Here is a 21,011-nt window from a genome sequence, read left to right as displayed (position 1 = left end):
AAGTCCCTTGAAGAGCAATGTGCTCTTGAGGAGGAGCTCGACTAGATCTGCAATGTCGCCTAGGTCATTATCTCGTAGGTGTTTGGGTCGGCACCGAGCACCAGCACGCCCGCCATCCAACTGGTGGAGGTCCCAAATGAAGTTTGAGCACTCATCTCCAATGGGATGTTCTATGGGATGTTGAGGGTGCTAACCTAAATGGTGATGCACCACCCGGACCTAGACTTCATCGCCATCTATAGAGGGTACGCCGATGGCTGGAGCGTGGACGCCATCCATGCGCTCGGGGAAAGCTTGCTGCCACACGCACAGTTGGTGGCCGAGCAAGTCTCTACGCAGTGGGTGATGGAGGCTCGTCGTGTGAGCATGGCTGAAGGCATGTGCCAAGAAGACATCACCCAGCCTATGGATGGAGTGGCGGCTGGGTTAGAAGCGAGCATCGTCCCGCCTCCGACCGAACCGAATGTCGCCCCGTCAGGGTGCGAGCAGCCCTTATCTTTGTCGGTCGTGCCATCAGCTAATGCCACTGGGCGGCCTCAGTAGTATTTAGAGTAGAAGTAATCAACATATGTAAGGGATAAGTTCATGGGGAAGCCCCCATGTGAACAGTCTGTATTCATGAATACATCAATTTCATTTTGTGATGAATCACTTTGTGAGGGGAAGCTTGTCCCATCTATTCTTTGTTTTTACCCTACCATAGCTCTATTTTTTATCCTTTCTTTTTCGCACCTACCCATTTGACCCATAGGATGCAACCTTAAGAACCCGGGCGTGGCCCATGAGGCTTAGCTGCTCGTAACCATAGGTCATGGTGGGGTGCGATCGGTCGAGAGTTTATAACAAAGTTACATAGGGTAATTAAAGGAGCGTGCTACCCTTTTGTTCGGACAAAAAGTATTTACTATATGATAGTAAAAAAGAGAGGTGGTATCACATCCTTGTGGAGCCCTAGAGTGACCCGGGCCGAGAGTGTTCGGGCCGGGGTGTTTGTAGGAGCAAACGTTGAATGAAAGAAAGCGGTAAGACCAAATTTTTAGGGCAAGAAACGATGTAACTGTTTGATGTTCCAAGTGTTGGTGAGAACATTGCCGTTGTCAACCTTCAGTCGGTAGGCACCCGGTCGAATCACCTCGGTCACCATTTGGGGTCCTTCCCATGGTGGAGAGAGTTTGTGTTTCTCCTTGGTTGACTAGGTTCTTCGGAGGATGAGGTCTCTAACATCGAGGATCCTCCCTCTAATTTTTCTTTCATGGTACCTATGGAGAGTTTGCTGGTAGCGAGCGAAGTGGATGACGGTCATCTCACGGGCCTCCTTGAGTAGGTCGACTGTGTCTTGCTGAGCCTCCACAGCTCGGTCGTGGTCAAAGGCCTTCACTCTTGGGGCGCCATGGTTGAGGTCGGAGGGCAGCACTGCTTTAGCTCCGTAGGCTAGGAAGAAGGGTGTGAACCCTATGGATCAGTTCAGGGTTGTTCTTAGGCTCTAGAGGATCGTTGGGACCTTTGCAACCCATTGTCCGGTGTACTTACTGAGTCAGTTGAAGAGGTGTGGCTTGAGTCCTTGGAGGACCATGCCATTGGCCCACTCGACCTAATCGTTGGTACGTGGATGTTCGACCGAGGCCCAGTCGATCCTATTGTCGTATCCATCACAAAAGTCCAGGAACTTCTTCCCGGTGAAGTTAGTTCCGTGGTTAGTGATGATACAGTTAGGAATGCTGAACCGGTAGATGATGTCTAGAAAGAACTTGACCGCCTCTTTCGAATGAATGTTGGTGATGGGCTTTGCCTCTATCCACTTGGTGAATTTGTCCACCGCTATGAGTAGGTGACTGAAGCCGCCCATGCCCTTTTTTAGGGATCCTACCATGTCGAGGCCCTAGGCCATGAATGACCAAGTGATAGGGATGGTTTGAAGCTCCTATGCCAGCAAATGAGTTTGTTGAGTGTAGAACTGGCATCCCACACACCTATGGACAACCTCCTCTGTATCTCATAGCACGGTGGCCTAGTAAAAACCTTGGCGAAAGGCTTTTTCGACCAGTGACCTCGGGGCCACGTGATGTCCATAGATTCTGACATGGACCTCGAGGAGTTTGTTTCACTTGGTTGGTAGGGATGCACTTCATGAGTACTCCCGATGGACTTCATTTGTAAAGTTCATTACCGAATACGACAAACGTCTTAGCGCATCGAGTGATTCGTTGTGCTTCAGTCCTTTCAGGTGGGAGAACCTCCTTGAGGAGGTAGGTGAGTAGCGACGCTCGCCAGTCGGTTTGATCAAGTGCTACGACAGCGATGTCGGTGGGTGACATCATCACAGAGGCACCAAGGTCAGAGCCCCTGAGCGCCAGGTTGGCATTAAGGTGTGTCTAGATCAAACCTTCTAGGATGCGGGTGGATGGCTCATGGAGGTCATTGATGAAGACCCCATCTAGAGACGAAACCCGCCTAGCAGCCAATTTTGTAAGAAAATCGGTGGCATCATTGTCCTTTCATGGGACATGATGTAGCTTGACCCCCTGGAATTTGTCCTCGAGCTTGCAAACCTCCTGGTAGTATGCTACCATGAGGGGGCTTTTGCAAGAGGACTCCTTCATGACTTGGTTGATGACCAACTCCGAGTCACCATGGATGTAGAGCCCTGTAGAGCCAAGCTCGATGGCGATGCGTAGTCCGTTGATGAGGGCATCGTATTCCGTAGCATTGTTTGAGGCCAAAAAGTGGAGGCGGATCGCATAGCGGAGCCTGCTCCCATCTAGGGAGATCAGAACCACTCTAGCCCCTGAGCCGGGTGCCATTATGGACCCGTCAAAGTACATCATCCAGTACTTGTGCGTGACATCTAGAGTCGGTAGCTAGACCTCCATCCATTCGGTGACAAAATCCGTGAGAGCCTGAGACTTAATAGTGGTGCGGGGGATATACCTGATGTCATGGCCCATTAGTTTGAGTGCCCACTTGGAGATCCGTACCATGGCATCGTGGATGCGAACGATGTCTCCCAGCAGGTATGAAGTGATGACCGAGACTTCATGGTCAGTGAAGTAGTGTAGGAGCTTTCGGGTCACCATCAGCACGGCGTATAGAAGTTTCTACACCTAGGGGTACCGAACCTTAGCGTCGGTGAGTACCTCCCCGATGAAGTATATGGGTCATTGGACCTTAAGGTGGTGTCCCAGCTCCTCCCTTTCGATGATTAGGGCGGCGCTCACCACGTGGCTGCTTACCGTGACATAGAGGAGGAGGGGTTCTCCCTGTTTGGGAGCGACGAAGATTGGGGCCGACATCAGTGATGTTTGAGGCTCTCCAAAGCCTGTTGTGCTTCCTCAGTCTAGACGAAAGCATCCATCTTTTTGAGAAGCTTATAGAGAGGCATCCCCCTCTTGCTGAGCCAAGAGATGAACTGGCTCAGGGCGGCTAAATAGACAATGAGCCTTTGTACACCCTTGATGTTGCGTATAGGGCCCATGTTGGAGATGGCCATTATTTTTTTAGGGTTGGCCTCGATGCCATGTTTGGACACGATGTATCTAAGTAGCTTCCCCTTTGGAACCCCAAAAACACATTTTTTGGGATTCAATTTGATGTTGAACCTTCGGAGGTTCACGAACGTTGCGGCCTAGTTCATGATTAGGTCACAAGCTTAAGCCATTTTGACCACTATGTCATCAACATAGACGACGATTGTTGGTTTTGACCGCTCGACCTAGTCAGGCTAGTCAAGCGGGTCGATTTGATTAGCGAAGGATTGCTACATGCACCGTTGATATGTGGCGCCAGCGTTCTTCAGACCAAATGGCATGGTTACATAATAGTACGAACCATATGGGGTGATGAATGATGTTGTGAGCTGGTTGGACTCTTTCATCATGATCTAGTGATAGCCTGAGTATGCATCCAAAAAGGAGAGGATTTCATATCTTGAGGTGGAGTTAACTATCTGGTCTATGCGTGGTAAAGGAAAATGGTCCTTTGGGCATGCCTTATTGAGGCCAGTATAATCAATGCATATTCTCCATTTTTTGGTCTTCTTTTTAACAAGAACAGGATTAGCAAGCCAGTCAAAGTGGTATACCTCCTTGATGAATCTAGCTACTAGGAGTTTGGCGACCTCCTCGTCTATGGCCCTTGCCTCTCATCGTCAAAGCAACGTAGGTGTTGCTTGGTGGACTTGGAGCCCGAGATGAGGCGTAATGCATGCTCGGTGACCTCCTGTGGTATGCCTGGCATGTTAGAAGGTTTCCATGCGAGGATATCTCGTTTGGCACATAGATAGTCAATGAGCTTGCATTCCTATTTGGCCGGGAGCTGGGTCCCGATCCACACTGTCTTGGTTGGGTCGGTGGGGTTGATCACCACCGCCTTAGTTTCCTCAAGTGGGCAGAAGGCAGTCGAGGCAGTCCGAGACTACTAGGGTCAATGATTCTCTGAGCCAAGGGAGCTCGACTGAGTTGATGACGGCAGTGGTGAGCTCATAATGCTCGCAGTCGCACATGTATGCGTGCAAAAAGGTGCTACCCACAGTGATGACGATGTTTGGTCTCGGCATCTTCAACTTGAGGTAGGTGTAGTTGGGATCACCATGAACTTGGCATAGCATGGCCACCCCAAGATGGCATGGTAGGACCCTAGGAAGTCCACCACCTCGAATGTGAGGACCTCCAAGCGGAAGTTGGCTTAGTTGCCAAACATGACGGGTAGGTCGATCTGCTCGAGCGGGTACGCTTACGTCCCTAGGATCACACCGTGGAAGGGAAAGCTCACTAGGCGGAGCTCTAATCGGGGGATGTGCATGGCATCGAGGGTGTCGATGTAGAGGATGTTGAGGCCGCTGCCTCCGATCATTAGCACCTTGGTGAGGCACTTCTTGCGAACAATGGGGTCGACGATGAGAGGATAGCAACTTGGTCTGGCGATGTGGGAGGGATGGTCCCTCTGGTTAAAAGTGATCAGAGATTCTGACTAGCTAAGGAAGGAGGGGATGACCATTTTGGTGACGTATGCCTCTCTGTAGCGCACTTTGTGCTGGCGCTTGGAGTAGATGGAATTAGATCCCCAAAGATCATGAGGCATTCCTTAGGATCAGGAAAGCCATCCCCATCCGTGCTCATCGTGCCTCCTTTCTTGGCCGCTGTCTCCTTGCCCTTTCCTTCTTTTGACCCATCGACCTATCGTAGAAAGCGCTTGAGGAGTTCATAGTCCTTGTAGAGGTGCTTGACGGGGTAGGTGTGGTTGGTGCATGGGCTCACCATGAGCTTGTCGAAGTGGTTAGGCTAGCCCTGCTAGGGCTGCTTGCCTGCACGATCAGCCATGGCGACCAACAAGGACTTGGCCGGTCGGCGTTGATCCTTCTTATTCTTTTTACCCCTCTGTGTGGAGGGGCCCTCATCTTGGTCCTCGTGCTTGGCCTTGCCCTTGTCCTAGCCTACACTAAAGACCACTCCAACCACCTCCTCATCAGAGGCATGGTTTGTGGTGACATTGAGCAAGTCACGGGTGGTACGGGGCTTTAGATAGCTAAGCTTGTGGATCAAAGACTCGTAGGTTGTTCTAGAGAGGAACACGCTGATGACATCTGTGTCGACGACATCAGGAAGGGAGTTACATCGTTTCAAGAACCTATGGATGTAATCTCGTAGGGATTCATTGGGCTCCTGCTGGCAACTCTTGAGGTCCTCAGAATTCCCAAGGCGAACATATGTTGTAACACCCCAGGTGTTTGGCTTTCACATCTGCACTTGCATTTCATGAACATGAGCATCATGCATCCATTCATGAGCTTATATTGCATGAAACATGTTTTCAAAACATTGCAACATATTTTTATATTTCATGTGTGTTGATTTTATGAAATGAATAGTGTGCAACACTAAAGTGCAACATGTGCAACTCACTTTGGTGAAACATGGTTAGTTAGTACTATGCAACAAAATCATGAAACGTGTGAAACATGACTTTGAAACAAAGGTAATATTTCATTGGTTTTTCCTTGTTTCAATGCATGTGATGCTTGATTTTGGTGTGACCAATGTGTGGTGTGGCTAATAATCCTCTTAAGCAACTTAGTTATACTTAGAATGTCATTAGGAACAATGTTCATGTTGATCATTTTGCCTAATTAGGTTTCCAAGTCATGGTTTGACCATTATGGACCCCTAGAGCTCCTGAGTTTGACTATTTAAAAAGTGTAGCTTAGAGTATTTGCATGTCTGAGCAACCTAAAGCAAAGTTGTAGCAAATTTTATAAGGAACAAACTTTGTTTAGAAGCCAAGTCATGAAAATGTGCACAACATGCTCAAAAAGGTCGCACAAGTCAGTTTTGGGGTTGTATTCGACACTTAGAATTTTTCTAAGTATAAAGGCTGGATTTTAGTTTCATGTACCCAACTTGTTCACCTTGTAGCTCCCAAACAAAGCTGAATTAGCATGAGCTCCAATTGGCAAAGTTGAAGATCTCACTTAGTACTCCAACTTTGTCAACTAAGCCATGAACTGAATCAACACGGTTTAGAAGTTATGGATCGATGTTTTTGCTCTATCAGTCGTTACCATGGGCACTGAATCGAGAATTTTAGGCCGGCACAGTGGCCGACCAGCCACAGGCCGTTGCCACCGCGTGGCCACCATGCGCTCAGCTAGCCCTGACCGTGCTGCGCACTGGCTGGCGTGAAGATGAGGACGCCTGCTGCCTCTCCGCTCGCTCTCAGTCGCTTCCTCCCTCTCGCACGCGTCGGTAGCACAGAAAAGAACAAGCCGCCACCATCGCCATTGGCTCCGCCAAGCTTGCGCCTGCTCGCCGCGGCACCACAACCAGCAAACTCCTGCCCAAAGTTCCACCGTGTCCTCCTCTACCTCCTCCACCGCTTAGCTGAGCCTATTGAGTCGAGGTGAGGGCACATTTGCCATTTCTACCACCACCGCCATGAGCGCGACCTCGCCGGAGTTCGAGGCCGCCGTGGCCGGGGTAGCTAGGATCTCTCTTGTCCTCCTTTTTCTTCCTTGTTAGCTCCATGGTGACCTAGTGAAGCTCGTACCAAGCTCGGATGAGGCATGGGGGCTCGCCGTCGCTAGCACACCACCACCAGAGCTCCGCCGTGCCGCCTTGGCTGGCGGCGCGCTATCTTCGGTAAACTCTAGGTCCTTCTGGTAGCATCACTCGACATGGCTTGTCACGTAGATCATGTAGGTGCCGACCATCTCACCGGAATCCTCACTGTCGACAAGCTACGCCGCTGCCGCGCCGTCGCAAGCGCCGTCCCCTGTTTCCTTTCGCTGACTGGTGGGGTCGTCTGACCCATGGGTCCCACGTGTCAGTGGCTGCTTAGTAGAAGCCAGTTCAAATAATTCCAGTTTTGAATGCTGTTTTGTGAAATTTGTATCTCCAAATTGGCAGATCCAAATGGGGTGATTCCAATTTTGTTAGGATCATAGGGAAGTCTAGTATTTAGAAAAAATATGACATGAACACTTGAAGTGGAAATTTTGGATGAATTAACTAGAAACTTGAAATATGTTTTTAAATGCATGCAAACTTGTTTAAATTATATCTTGAGTTTCTGTGCTCCAAAAATTATGAAATTTTGTGGGTAAGCTATTCTTGCTTAGTAGAAGCTCTGGTAAAAATTTGAGAGTCATTTCATGTATAGTTTTTGAGTTATAGATTTTCCTTTTATATTTGAATGATCCTTGTGTGAATTTTTGTAAATTATCTATGAATCCAATGACCATGAAATTTTGTGGAGAGTATTCTAGTACTTTAAGGATGCTAGGAAAAATATAAAATCTGCTGCTTGACACTTTTCACTAAGGTTTCCTAATTATGTCATTTTAAGCCATTATGTCTTATCATTTTTGTGTAGGCTTATACTTGCTCAAATGGTGTGAAATTTTTATAGTAGCCTACTTAGAGCATGTAGTACCTACTATAATTTTTGTAGATTAAATGGTGTAGTTGGCATATATATTTATTATTCCTCTTAAATAATTATATAAATTAAGAAAGGTATTAAAAGAAATGATTTGATGATAAACACCTTACTTTCTGGTGTTCTTGTGATATGTGTGATGAGTGAGTGAAGTTGGTTTCGTCCATTTATGTGTTTGCAACATAAGTTAATAATTATTTTTCTGCATCGTGTCTTTCGGGACAGTTCTAGGGACTTTGCAAAGTTTCCCATGATAATTTGGTTTGCTGTGAATGTGGTGAATATAAAAGTTGTAGATAACTTATGTATCTAGCTCCTGTCAAAATTTGGTGGCATTTGGCCTAGTAGTTTAGGAGTTACAGCTGTTTAAAGTTGGATCACAGTTTTGCCTGCTCTCTGTCTTGTGAAGACAAATTTCTGTTGAGTAAAGGATTTAACCTAGTAAAGGTTAGAATCATGTTTTGAGGTCTGAAAATGAATTGTAGACAATTTCATAAGCTTTCCAAATTGTCTTGTTGCATGTCATTTGGATTTCTAAATCTCCAGTTATGGCCAGTTTACTGTACCGCTATATAGTTCCTATTTTGTTGAAATACAAATACTTGTGTGTATGCTTTGTCGCAATATTCTTGTTGATTGTTAGGTGCTAGCCTAACTTGAGAACATGCTTAGGTGCAGGTGCTAGGTCCTTAACTGAAGTTGAGCAATTATACATTAGGTTGTATAAACTTGGTAAGTTAAAGTGATTTGAATAGGGCTTAAGTTGGAATATGCGGACTGCAGTGAGCATGTGCATTCCCCGAGTATCCCTAACTTCGTTCATGTGCATCCATGATATTTATCTTGTGCATTCATGCAATAGGTGTGCCGGAGGGAGTGATGCTGCTGGAGTTCGAGGGAGCCACCCAGGAGGAGGAGCCCGAGGTGTAGGAAACCGATGAAGCAGCCGTCGAGGAGTTGCCCGAGTGCCCTGACCACCATCCTTCCTCTTTCCTGAAAGGCAAGCCCCGGAGCATATTAAGCCTCCTATGTTTTTACAAATACCTTGAGTATCTTTTATTCGTTGATGATGCATTAAGTATAGGAATTGGTTGGAACCAATTGTTGCATTATATATCCATCCTTATCTAGATATCGCACTGGAATCCTATTTAAGTTCAGGAATAGGTTAAATGCTTAGCCATGCTTAGTGCGGTAGAAGTCAGGTGATTTTTTGTCACCTGTGAGCTTTAGGATGAGGTGGATCACGGTTGGCTATATTTGCTATCGTGGAAAAAAACATGTTAATAATGAATTAAGACCGGGCGGAGTCTTGTGTAGGTTGGACATAGTAACTCCGTCTATGTCATTTAAGGACCGACACGTTGTACGTCCTTATGTCATGTTGAATGCAGCCTAACACTTAGCTAGCCGGATAAGTCGTTCCGACCGCGAAGCCTAGTAGCTTGACTCAGGCCAGGGACGTGAGCCATGGCATGCATTCTAGAGGTAGTAAGGATGTGCGGAGAACCATTGGCATAAGTCCAAGGCGGGTTAGAGTCCCGAACAACCTTGGCAGAGTGGTTCTCTGATAATGTCGATCTATTCAGACTCGTGACTCCTGAATCATACCAAAGGTGACTCGTTTGTGACCCTGATGGAGGAAGCAGGGTTTGTGTTTAGGAATACCCCTCCAGCTAGATAGGAATCGATTCGAATCGCCGTCTCTCCCGGATAGTGAGAACTTGACTAAGCAGCGGCAACGTAGATTCAATTAATTTAACAATATGGTTAAATGGATGATGATGATAATGTTGCCATGATTTATACCTGATATGGTTATTAATGTTTGCATCTTAATCAAATGGTTGCTTAGTATAGGTGCTAATATAGATGACAGGTTAATGGCTAAAAGTCACTGCTAGTACAGGTTAAGAGTTGATCATGATTACTTATGCTTTTCCGTAAAAAGAAAGTGTCAGCCAGATCCACTAAATTAAGCTATGCATGATCCTTGGTGTCATTTGTTTTAGTTTCCGATGGGTAAGTCTAGCTAAGCACATTCTCGTACTCGTGGTTTATTCCCTCTTGTTGCAGATGACCTTCTATATCAGGGATTCTGTAAGTATTGTCTCCACCCGGTAGGTGACGAAGACTAGATCATGGGCATGATCTCTGTTTCTCTTATATGTATGCTTTTGCGGGTTGTAATCAGCAAACCAATATTTGTATTTGAACTCAGGTGTATAAGTTAAACTATTTACTTCCGCATACTTTACAAGACCTGTTTTGTAATAACGATGACTCTAAGGTGTTGTAACCTATTTGCAACCGCCTGTGAAATGTTGAAACGTACGATATGTTATGTTGAATTACTGTGATCTTGGTTGTATGCAAGTTGGTTTGAAATCCTTCGAGATTTTAGTTGACTACCGGGTTTATATGGGCTCAAGTGCGAGAATTTGATCATTTCGTCGATTGTTTTTGTACTTGTGCTCTTATAAATTGGTCGGTTCAATGACATACGTCCCCTGAAAAATCTCGATAAAGATCCTCTTGAGGTCCGCCCAGTCGTGGATGCTGTCATGCGAGAGGAATTCAAGCCACGCTTGAACATGTTCCCCCATGCAGATGGGGAGGTATTGAATGATGAAGTAGTCATCATCCACTCCTCCGGCTTGGCAGGTGAGCCGGAAGTCTTCGAGTCATATACCGGGATTCGTCTCCCTGGTATATTTGGTGATGTTGGTAGGCGGTCGAAAGCATCATGGGAACGACGCTCTCTAGATGCGTCGGCCAAAGGCCCGTGGTCCCAGGCCATCTGGGCTAGGACTCCGATCGTCAGGCCGGTGACCATGCCTAGGGTGTGTTTCACCGCTCCCATCGATGGTCCAGCTGAGGCCCGTGCTGCCTGCTCTCACCGCCCCTTGATGGACGTACTCATCATGCTGGGCCTGGCACCGGTTGTTGATGAGGCTACGAGCATCTCGGTTTGGCTCGAGGCGTTCGTGCATAGGTGGTCGGTGTGGAGCGGGTGTGGGGTTAGGCCATGGTGCAGCTATGACCTCTTGTTTCACGCCTGGCAACTGTAGAGGTGAGTGGATGGAGTGGTGCGACTGGTGCGCCCCTATTCCCCCCGATGGGGGAGAGAGGCCGCGAGTCGGTGTCACGACACGGAGCTCTCCGCCTATTGAACGGCGGTGGTTTCCACCAGCGCCTAGAGGTTTTGTTGGGCTGCCTGCTCCTAGGTGTCGATAGGCTCTAGAAGGCCGTGCAGAAGCATCGCCGTAGCGGCGATGTTCTGGTCGGCCTGAGCGAACTATGGGGGATCGTTCCTCCCGTCCATGATGTTGCGCTAGACCAGGCGAGCGCGACCCCGGGCGCCGCTCGTCAGGTTTCGCCCATGGGGCGCAGCATGCTACACCGAGTGCGCCGGCGCAGATGGCGACTGGTTCTGCCGCCTTTATCATAGCTCCTCACCATGCTTCTACGCGCACGCGAGGGCCTCCGCACGAGGGTTCGGAGGGGTGTGGGTCTATAGAGACTCCGCTACCACCGGCGGCTGTCCTGGAGCGTCCGCCATAGCGTACTCCCAGGATAGAGCGTGGCTAGGTGCCACAACATCGCCAAAGCTAGAGCCGTCGCTCTCAACCTCGTCCTCCATGAGGTCGTGGAAAGATGCGGGAGCGTAGCCCGCCATCCCCATGAATTCAGATGTGAGAGGGGCGGTGTCAGCATCTTTCGAAGCCGCCAAGCATACACATCCTCGAGGGACATGAGGCCATAGGGGAACCGGTTGCATGGCGGTTGCGGCGAGGACAACAGGGTCCCTCCAGAAAGTCGGCGCAAGATAGTAAATAACAGTATGTACGTTATTCACAGTGGGGTTTGAGCCCAACGTAGGCTCGGAGCGAAGTGCAGGCGCCTCGTAGTTGAGGTCACCAGGTGTCCCGGAGCCGACGGAGGGCGCTCCTCCTCCGATGGGCGCCGAGGCAAGTGCCTCCTCACGAAGGCAAAGCATGCCGAGCTGGTCGGCAATGAAGTCTAGGCTTTCGAAGAGGAAGGTCTAGGATGGCTCGAAGACGAAAGGAACCCACATCCCAACAGGTGGGAGCATGGAAAACTCCAGCGAGCCAAAGCGAGTCATATCGCTTGAGCCTGCCATGCTGAAGACGGTGGAAAGGTGGACCATCCGATGACCAAAAGCGTGAATATACGGCGTCTTTCCCACAGACGGCGCCAACTGTCGGTGCAAAAAGTGACCAAATAGTAAATATTTGTCGTTTTGCCATATGTTGTGATCGGATGTGGCATATCACTCAATGGCATAGGGTTTATACTGATTCATGCAATGTGCCCTATGTCTAGTTTGAGTCAATGAGTGACTTTATTCCTGAGCCCAGGTGCTCGAAGTTTGCTATGGGGTTATAAACGAGTGGGAATAAGATGGGGGGTATCAGAGGTCCGGTCGGACTCTGGACCGAAGGGCCAAGAGTGATGGGAGCTCCTATGTGCGCTAAGTATTTGAACGTATTCTTTGTGTAGCTTTAGAATGTCTAAAGCTAGCAGAGAGTGAGTCGAGATAATCTGTGTGTTGTCTGTTGTTCGTCGAATCGATCGTTGTTCGAATCGTTGTCTTTTAGGAGAGATCGCATTCCCTTTTATAGATGAAGGGGGTGGCCTTACAAGTGAGGGAGAGGGAATATGTGCTACCTAGTCTTGTTGCCCATATTGTCGGGTACAAGATGGTTTGTCGACGCCTACAATACTGTTGACGCTCTGATGCATGTGGTTGGTTCCATCGTGCTCTTCTGGTATGGCAAATGTCGGCGCCTACCATACTGTATGGTAAATACCGACGCCCACAACACTATTCGTGTCCTGACATGTCTAGAAGGTTGCAAAGTACCCTTCTAACATGGGCTGACAGTACTGTCCTGCAGTTGTGCAAGGTACGGTCCTTGGTATTGCGGTTGACTTGTGCGCCTTACCTTATCCGCTCCGCCTGATTCTTTGGGTCCTTACCGAGCGGGCGTCTCCGCTCGGTTGTTTTCCAGTTGGCTCCGACCGCGCCGGTCGGAGAAAAGCTGTAAGCAGAGGTTTGGTGTACTCCTGGTCAGAGAGGTGGGTCGGAGTCGGAAGCGAGCGTCGTCCCTCCTTGGCCAGTGTCGTTCCTCCTTAGCCAGGCCTTCCGGTCGGAGACTAGATTGCTCTTTCGGCCTGTCGTTAGGTATTTGGGCCGACCCAGGGGTTGTCATTATTCGAGGTGTTGTCTGCTGGGCCGAGCTCTCGCTGGAAAGCAGGTCCATTAGGGACCCCGGATTTATAAACCCGACACAATGATCCTTCGTGTGCCCACGGTGGCAGAGAGGATGGATAAAGCCATAGATAGATAAAAGGAGGCCATACAATGATCCTTCGCTTGAATTTATCAGCTATGAAATAGTATTTTTCTCTCACAATAAATTAGTTTCAGCTGACTTATTAGCCATAGAAATCATCAGCCGAACAGCTCCGCCTGTGGGTAGTGTAGACAATAATTGAACCGATATTTCTAAATTATTTAGCTATAACGCATCTTGCAAGTTCTTAGAGCAATAGAGGCAGCTGCAATGAATTTCTTTGCATCCTTTGGATGGCCAGGCAATTTTAGAATTAAATTATGAGTTGGAACTTGGACACTTGTGGCTTTTTTTAATTTATAATTATAAGAATGGATCTGATTCCATTGATCTCGAGAGATGAAAGCTGGATTTGTTTTCTTTATCTAAATTTTTAAATAAATGGTACAAAAGGCGTGAGAAAAAAATATTAAGCTCATGGTTTGTGTTTGCTGAACAAAAAAAAATCAAAGAATTGAAAAGAATATGAATAAAAAATCAAGAGATCCGGAACATGCTCGGCGCTCAGCTGCAGGCTGCTCCAGATCAGAGTTGAACCACGACATACATATCTTTACATATGAAACCTACACCTAAAAGCTGGCCGACGAACGTGGCCACGTCGCCAGCCATTCCCAGCCTCCTCTCAGTCGACGAACGGCCCAGAGCGTGCGAGGCGTGATTTTTTTGCAAAAAAAAATCCTCGAACTTTAGTCGAATCAACCCGTAGTTCAAGCCTCCTCTCAGGTTTTTTTGCAAAAAAAAAAATCCCTCGAACTTTACCGAAATTAACCCGCAATCCAAGCCTTTTGAATGGGCCGGCTGCCTCCCGCCCGGCCCTGTTTCCCGCCGAACCTGAGCCTTACTAGGTCGAATTCGACCCGACGACGTTTTTCTATTTTTCTACGAATTTGTTATTTATCTAAAACGGCTGAAATTTTGTAAATAACATAATAAAACAAATAAAATTTTAAAAATGACAAACCAAGTTTGTTGAACTCTACACAACTAGCACTGCAGTGTAAACACATATAGATTTCTCAAGAGTTTTCTAAAAAATTAATAGAGTTAGTTTCTTTATTCAAATTGCTATAAAAATTTTAAGCTAGCTTACCCATAACACACATAAAATAAAACAATTGAGTGATTCTACTAGCTTCATGATGCTATATATATGCCTACTCAGCCCACGACTCATTTTACACGTCGCCGGGTTTCTTACCTTCCTCACCACTCGTCACCCTGGACCGCGCAGAAGCTTCATCGATGAAAGCCGACTTTGTCCTAATAATATTCATGTCTCAACTTGAAATTAGATAAATCTCAAAATAAAAATGCTTACACTGGATTGGACTTCTACACAACTGCTGGCAGCTTCGAATTACACAGAGGGGTTGGCGGTTGGCGCGACGGGCAGCGGGGCACTGCGAAGTGGATATGAAGAGGGGGGCCAGGGCGGTGGCGGGCGGTGGACCAGGCGCACGGGGCGATACGAACGAGGACGTGCTGGCGTGAGGAAGAGAGGCTCCTTGTCCTATAATCTAGGAGTATAATTAACAGCGTGTGCAAGCCTTGAAAGCTGCACGTGCGAGACATGGCTCCTTGTCCTATGCGAGTATCTTGTGATAGAGACCCCACGAACTGCCCCGCGCGGCTTGCGCGGCAAAGCCGCACGATGTTTTCTAGTAGAAAATAAATGATAAATTTTCAAACGATTTGCTTTTCATATTAGCTTGGAAAGAAAAGTAGTTAGACAAGGAGTCCATGTAAAATATGATTAATAAAAGAAAAAAAAATGAATTGCGGAAAGCCACGGAGGAGTGTACGGTGACAATTCGTGGGGTCTCTATCACACAAGATATTCGCATAGGACAAGGAGCCATGTCTCGCACATGCAGCTTTCAAGGCTTGCACACGCTGTTAATTATACTCCTAGATTATAGGACAAGGAGCCTCTCTTCCTCACGCCAGCACGCCGTCGTCCAGCACGTCCTCGTTTGTATCGCCCCGTGCGCCCGGTCCACCGCCCGCCACCGCCCCTCCCCTCTTCATATCCACTTCGCAGTGCCCGGCTGCCCGTCGCGCCAACCGCCAACCCCTCTGTGTAATTCGAAAAAAAAAAGACCCCGAATCAGCGGCGGCCAGCCAACGAGCCTCCTCGAAGCCCGTCCGCCATGCTGCGCTGCCACACGCCACCGCAATGCGGCCGCGCGCCGCTCCGCCACCGCGGAAGGCGGGAATCGCCTCCGACGGCGGCGCCCGGGGTGGTGGTGCGGTGCGCGCGGGGTGCGCCGCAGGTGTCCGGGATCAAGGCGGCGTCGCCAGGCCACGCGGCTGCCACGGCAGCGGCGGCGGCTAAAGCGGAAAGGGGTGACGCGCGGCCCAGCCTGGCCGAGCGGCTGCGGCTGGGGAGCCTCCTGGAGGACGGGCTCTCCTACAAGGAGAGCTTCATCGTGCGCTGCTACGAGGTGGGCATCAACAAGACGGCCACCGTCGAGACCATCGCCAATCTCCTCCAGGTACGCTCGCGAGCTCGCGCCGTGGCGTCTCTGCTTCCGAAAGTCCGGATTTGTGGCGTGAAACTTATTTTGGATTCGGCTTATGCCTGGATTCAAGAGGTCGGATTTCTGGATGATCTGAATTTAGAACGCTCCAAACTTGTGGTACAATCGGAGCTCCTCTTCTGTGCTAGGATCGAATTGTGAAAGAGGAATATTGTTACTCCACAATTCCGTGCCATGTCTTTTGCTTAAGTTGGAGCTAGGGTGTAGCTTAGTTCGTGTTTGGTGGATTAAATTGCTAACTGTCCCGGTCTTTTTTTTATCGTGTTGCAAAGTGACAAATCGCCCACAGAAATTTGCCCCTAGTGTGCATGCAACAAATTGGGCACTGCATTGCTAAAACCTAGTGCAACTTAGAGCCTCTTTGGCTGGGCTCCTGCAGGGGCTTCGGCTCCGGCTCCTGCAGGAGCTGTGTCAAACATCTGTTTTGGAAAGGGCTCCGCATGGAGAGCCGGTCAAAAGCCAGAGCCATTTTTTGCCTGCGCAGGAGAAGCCTAAAAAACGAGCTTCACGCGGCTCCTTGCTGTGGGTTCACGTCGTCTAGTGCGAAGAAGCCGTTTTGCCAAACGTTTTCCAGAACGGCTTCAGCTCCTCCAGAGGAGCTGCTCCTTCAGAGAAGCCAGAGCCGGAGCTATTTTCAGAGGAGCCAGAATTCTGCCAAACAGACCCTTAAATTGTCTGCCAGCCCTGGGAGAAGTGATAACAACCTTGAATTAGTGTACCGAAATATCTCATAGGCATCACTACTGAGAAGAACATGGGGTGGGTGTCACCGTCACCAATTTCCTGGATGTGCTTGCTTTGGCATGCACAAACAAAATTTCATATAGGGTACAGATCGCTGGAGTTAGTGGTGGTGGAATTGGTTTATGATCCAAGTTTAAAAGTTAAAATCACGCCAAATGGGACAAGGGCAACACCGCGTGTTCCCATTTTATCAACTGATTCTTAAGTATCAATACTACTGCCATTTATATAAGGCATACTATAAACAAGTGTATAGTTATTTTTTTTATTCCCTGTAATTTTCAATATCTATAATGGTAAGCATTTTTTTTAAATACAGGAGGTAGGATGCAGCCATGCACAAAGTCTTGGGTTCTCCACTGATGGCTTCGCCACGACCACTTCAATGAGAAAACTCGGACTTATTTGGGTGACGAACCGAATGCACATTGAGATCTACAAGTACCCAGCTTGGTAGTTTTCCAAGCTTACATTGAACTTTCATTTCCACTCCCCCCCCCCCCCCCCCCCCCCCCCCCCCCCCCCCCCCCCTCTTTGGTAAGATTTGATCCTGACTGGTAACTCTGTTGCTGGTAGGGGTGATGTTGTTGAGATCGAAACATGGTGCCAAGCAGATGGAAGAATTGGTACTCGTCGTGATTGGATCCTCAAGGACCTGGCTAATGGTGAAGTTATTGGCAGAGCTACCAGGTACTTGCTGAGTGCTTCTTTGAGTGTAATGTAGGACCTAATTTTAAAAAAACAGAAAAAAAATCATTCCACCTCCTTGTTAGGCGAGTGATGTAGACCTTTAGGTGATAGGTGTGAATCGTAAACTTCTGTGAATTTTATCATACCTGTTCCTCTGGGTTGCACTTGAATATGCTGGGCATATCTGTTCTTGTTGTCTCTACTGAAAGCAATATTTAGGAAGTGAGATCAGTTTATGCTGCTTTAGCAGCGCAGCAGTATTGGGCTATCAGATTCGTTCTTTGTTGTCTTTTAGTTCAATTTTTTGCATATCTTTTATCACGGTGTACAGTACAAGTAACTGAGTCATATTGCTTATTCTGTAGCAAGTGGGTCACGATGAACCAAAATACACGGAGACTTCAGCGAGTCGGTGATGACGTGAGGGATGAGGTGTTTATACATTGTCCAAAGACTCCAAGGTAAAGCGACTCGCTTTTGTTCTCAACGTAGACATGCACCCTTGTTATTTCCATACAATCCATGTATCAAAAGTGCCCAAGTAGCTCTGCCTTTTTGGAACCCAAGTCTTTTGAAGTTTTACACTCAGGCTAACAACACCCAAAATATAAGACTCATTCGTCCTTTGGGCAGTGCTATAGGCAAAATGTTCAATATATATTCGACATCTTCTCCAACAACAAGACCCAAAAGAGAATCCTTTTTGCAAATCGGTTTCCAGTAGAGAGGATGCCCATATTTGGTTTATGCCTCTCAGGCAACCCAAAATAGGTCTCCCGTATAGTTACTCTGTTGGAGGCTGATTTTAGATCTCTTGCTACCCATTTTGTATTTGAGTGCCCATATGGGTTTCTTATTGGAGACGGTCTCAGCCGGGTTATTTTAAATGTCCCTAGCTGTAGTTCATTGGATGAATGCATGCTAATCTGAATATTTGAAATAGGCTGAACAACTTTTACGAGTAATCAGTCTAACAGCAATTGTTTTGGTTATTCGATTTGTGTAATGATTGTCACTGCATTCCCATACTGTAGTTATAAGAGTTGTAACAAGTCATTGTTGTGCAGATTAGCATTCCCAGAGGAAAATAATGGCAGTTTGAAGAAGATTCCGAATCTTTCAGATCCTGCACAATATTCAAGACTTGGACTAGTGGTCAGTTCTCCCCTTCGTGTATCATCCAGTTCTTAGCGCACCAAGACTACTAGTTCAGTGCTGACAGACATTGATTTCCAAACTGCAGCCAAGAAGAGCTGATCTGGACATGAACCAACATGTCAATAATGTTACTTACATTGGTTGGGTCCTCGAAGTAAGTGTTCTACTAGACTTTTCTTACTCTTGATCCCACTTTTGAAACTTTGGTTTTTGTGGGGATATCTAATCTGAGTAGAGTTTGCAATGACTAGTTGCTTACTATTACTGTTTTCCTTCTAGATGGAAATTAGCATCTTTGTTGATTTGCGATGGTTTCTAATAGTTCTTTGTCTACCTTCTAAATTGCAGAGTATACCTCAAGATATAATTGATACGCACGAGTTACAAACAATCACTCTCGACTATAGGAGAGAATGTCAATATGATGACATAGTTGATTCGCTTACGAACATAGAGGAAGGAGAGGAGAAAAGCATGAACGGTTCTGCTTCTGCAGCGCCTCACAAAGAAGAGCGGCAGCAGTTCCTGCATTGCTTGAGATTTGCAGCCAATGGGGATGAGATCAACCGTGGCCGTACCATGTGGAGGAAGTTTGCTAGATAAAAAGTGTTTTTTTCGTCATCAATATTCAGCTCCATTTTGCTGCTTACGGCTGGCGGTCCTTGTACAATTTGTGATGTATTGTTGCCCTTTGGAATGTACTCTGCCATGTAACGGTGCCGATTTGTGACATTTCTTCCAGTTGTAAATTTGTAACGGTCTGTCCGTTTTGTACCAGTGAACCGCGGAGGAGAGGCTTGGCACTGTTACTGCAGTGTGCTCTAAAGTATTCTTTCAGTTTTCTCTTTGTTTTAATTATATAAAATATTTTGATTTTTTTAAATACATAGTTTTTTTTACAATATACATAAATATAATAAATATTTAAATACATAGCAAAAAGCTATGTATCTGAAAAACAAAACAATTTTTCAATTTACAATGGAGGGAGTACACATGTCATACTTCGAGTCAACCAATCTTGGATTTGATCAAATATTATCAAATTAATCCTAACATTATAATACAAAATAACGTAGTTAGATTAACCATGCCATATATATATTTATAGTAAATATATTTAAAGATACAGATGCTATCACTATTTTCTATAAATCTAATTAAATTGAAGATTGATTGATTTCTCAAAGTTAAAAAATGTGCACTTATTTTGGGAGAGAGTACCTGTGTAAAAATGGTAGTAGGGCGGTTTCGAGTCCCACAGGTGCAATTTTCCCCATAGTTTTTGGGTTCAGGTACCCAAAACTTGTCGAATTCAGTTTCGGTTTTGGTTTTCACCCACGGATGCCCAATAGAGACCTAAAATAGTCATTTTTGAATAAAAATATATATATTTCATTAATACATTTTGTAAGTTATTAAATTTGTTTTAAGTTAAATCATAAAATTATGTGTTGTTTGTTGTCTCTTGTGTGTAATATATGTATCTTGTATGTTGCTAGAAATTCTCTATTGCTTTTATTATATTGACATATAGTAGTGGGTTTTAGGTTTCGAATAACCAATTAGGGTTTAAAGAACCATTAAATTTGATAGCTAGGACGAATTATCATCTGAGAATGATACTAGATTCAGGTTGACGGAGACTCTACCCAACTCGAAACGGCCCCGTTGCCATCTCTAATTCTCTATAGAGAAAATTTGTTCATTGCCATTGGAAATTATAACATCTTTGTATGTGCCATTGAAAATCACGATTTTGGTTCATTGCCATTGAGTTGTATTTTTTCCTTGTTATATGCCATTGATAGCTCTATTCTGTTAAGTGGATGTTAGATGATGACGGAAATGTCCATTTTGCCCTTGTATAACCCAATAAATTAGAAATACCCCTTTGATGCCATTAGCACTTAGATAGATCAATATTGGACAGTACCACTACATGTATTTTCGACGCTAGCAAAAAATAGATTAACACTTCAACCCACATATTTAATTTAAAAATATGCACAAGCAATATGATAGCGCTCGTCTGAGGGAGCCGCGCCTGTTGGAGGGCCGCCACGGCCGGCGGAGGCCGCGCTCGTCCGAGGGGCCACGCCTACCGAGGACGTGCCTGCCGGAGAGGCAGCGACGGCCTGATGGGCCACGATCGTCGGTGGCCGTGCCCACCGGAGGAGCTGCTCTTGCCAAGGATCGACGCGTTGGACGCGAACGACGCGGAGGGCAAACACCGAGGAAGGCTTCGATCCAGTCACCTAGGGGTTGGGAGATTTTTTATGACCGAGACCGGGAGAGCGCTCGTGAGAAGGAAGAGCGAGATCGAGAGAAAACTTGGGAAAAAGGGATCGAGAGCATAAGGGTATAACGAGTACTTCTCCTTGTGCTTTGACGACGGTACTCTCTCCACGAGTCCAAAGCGACGGTGATGGCATTTAAGAGGAAAAAATTACGATTCAATGGCGATCATGCAAAATCTAAACTTTCAATGACACATACCAATATGTTACGGTCCCATTTGGCAGAGCTTCTAGAGCTGATTCTCTGCTGAATCCAGCAGGAGCTC

The 21,011-nt window shown here is 46.8% G+C and overlaps 1 protein-coding gene across 1 annotated transcript; it reads left to right on the top strand.

Annotated features, from left to right (window-relative positions):
• The first annotated feature begins 15,310 nt into the window (after positions 1–15,310).
• Positions 15,311–19,286, top strand: LOC136552079 (oleoyl-acyl carrier protein thioesterase 1, chloroplastic-like). Its single transcript, XM_066543624.1, has 7 exons — positions 15,311–15,808; positions 16,917–17,050; positions 17,174–17,287; positions 17,653–17,748; positions 18,355–18,442; positions 18,531–18,599; positions 18,794–19,286. Exons 1-7 carry the CDS (start codon positions 15,464–15,466, stop codon positions 19,046–19,048), a joined length of 1,101 nt encoding a protein of 366 aa, XP_066399721.1. The 5' UTR covers positions 15,311–15,463; the 3' UTR covers positions 19,049–19,286.
• Positions 19,287–21,011: the final 1,725 nt, after the last annotated feature.

This window comes from Miscanthus floridulus, chromosome 4, assembly GCF_019320115.1.
Source record: "Miscanthus floridulus cultivar M001 chromosome 4, ASM1932011v1, whole genome shotgun sequence".
Classification (NCBI taxonomy): Eukaryota; Viridiplantae; Streptophyta; class Magnoliopsida; order Poales; family Poaceae; genus Miscanthus; species Miscanthus floridulus.
This window is presented reverse-complemented; position numbering and strand designations above follow the sequence as displayed.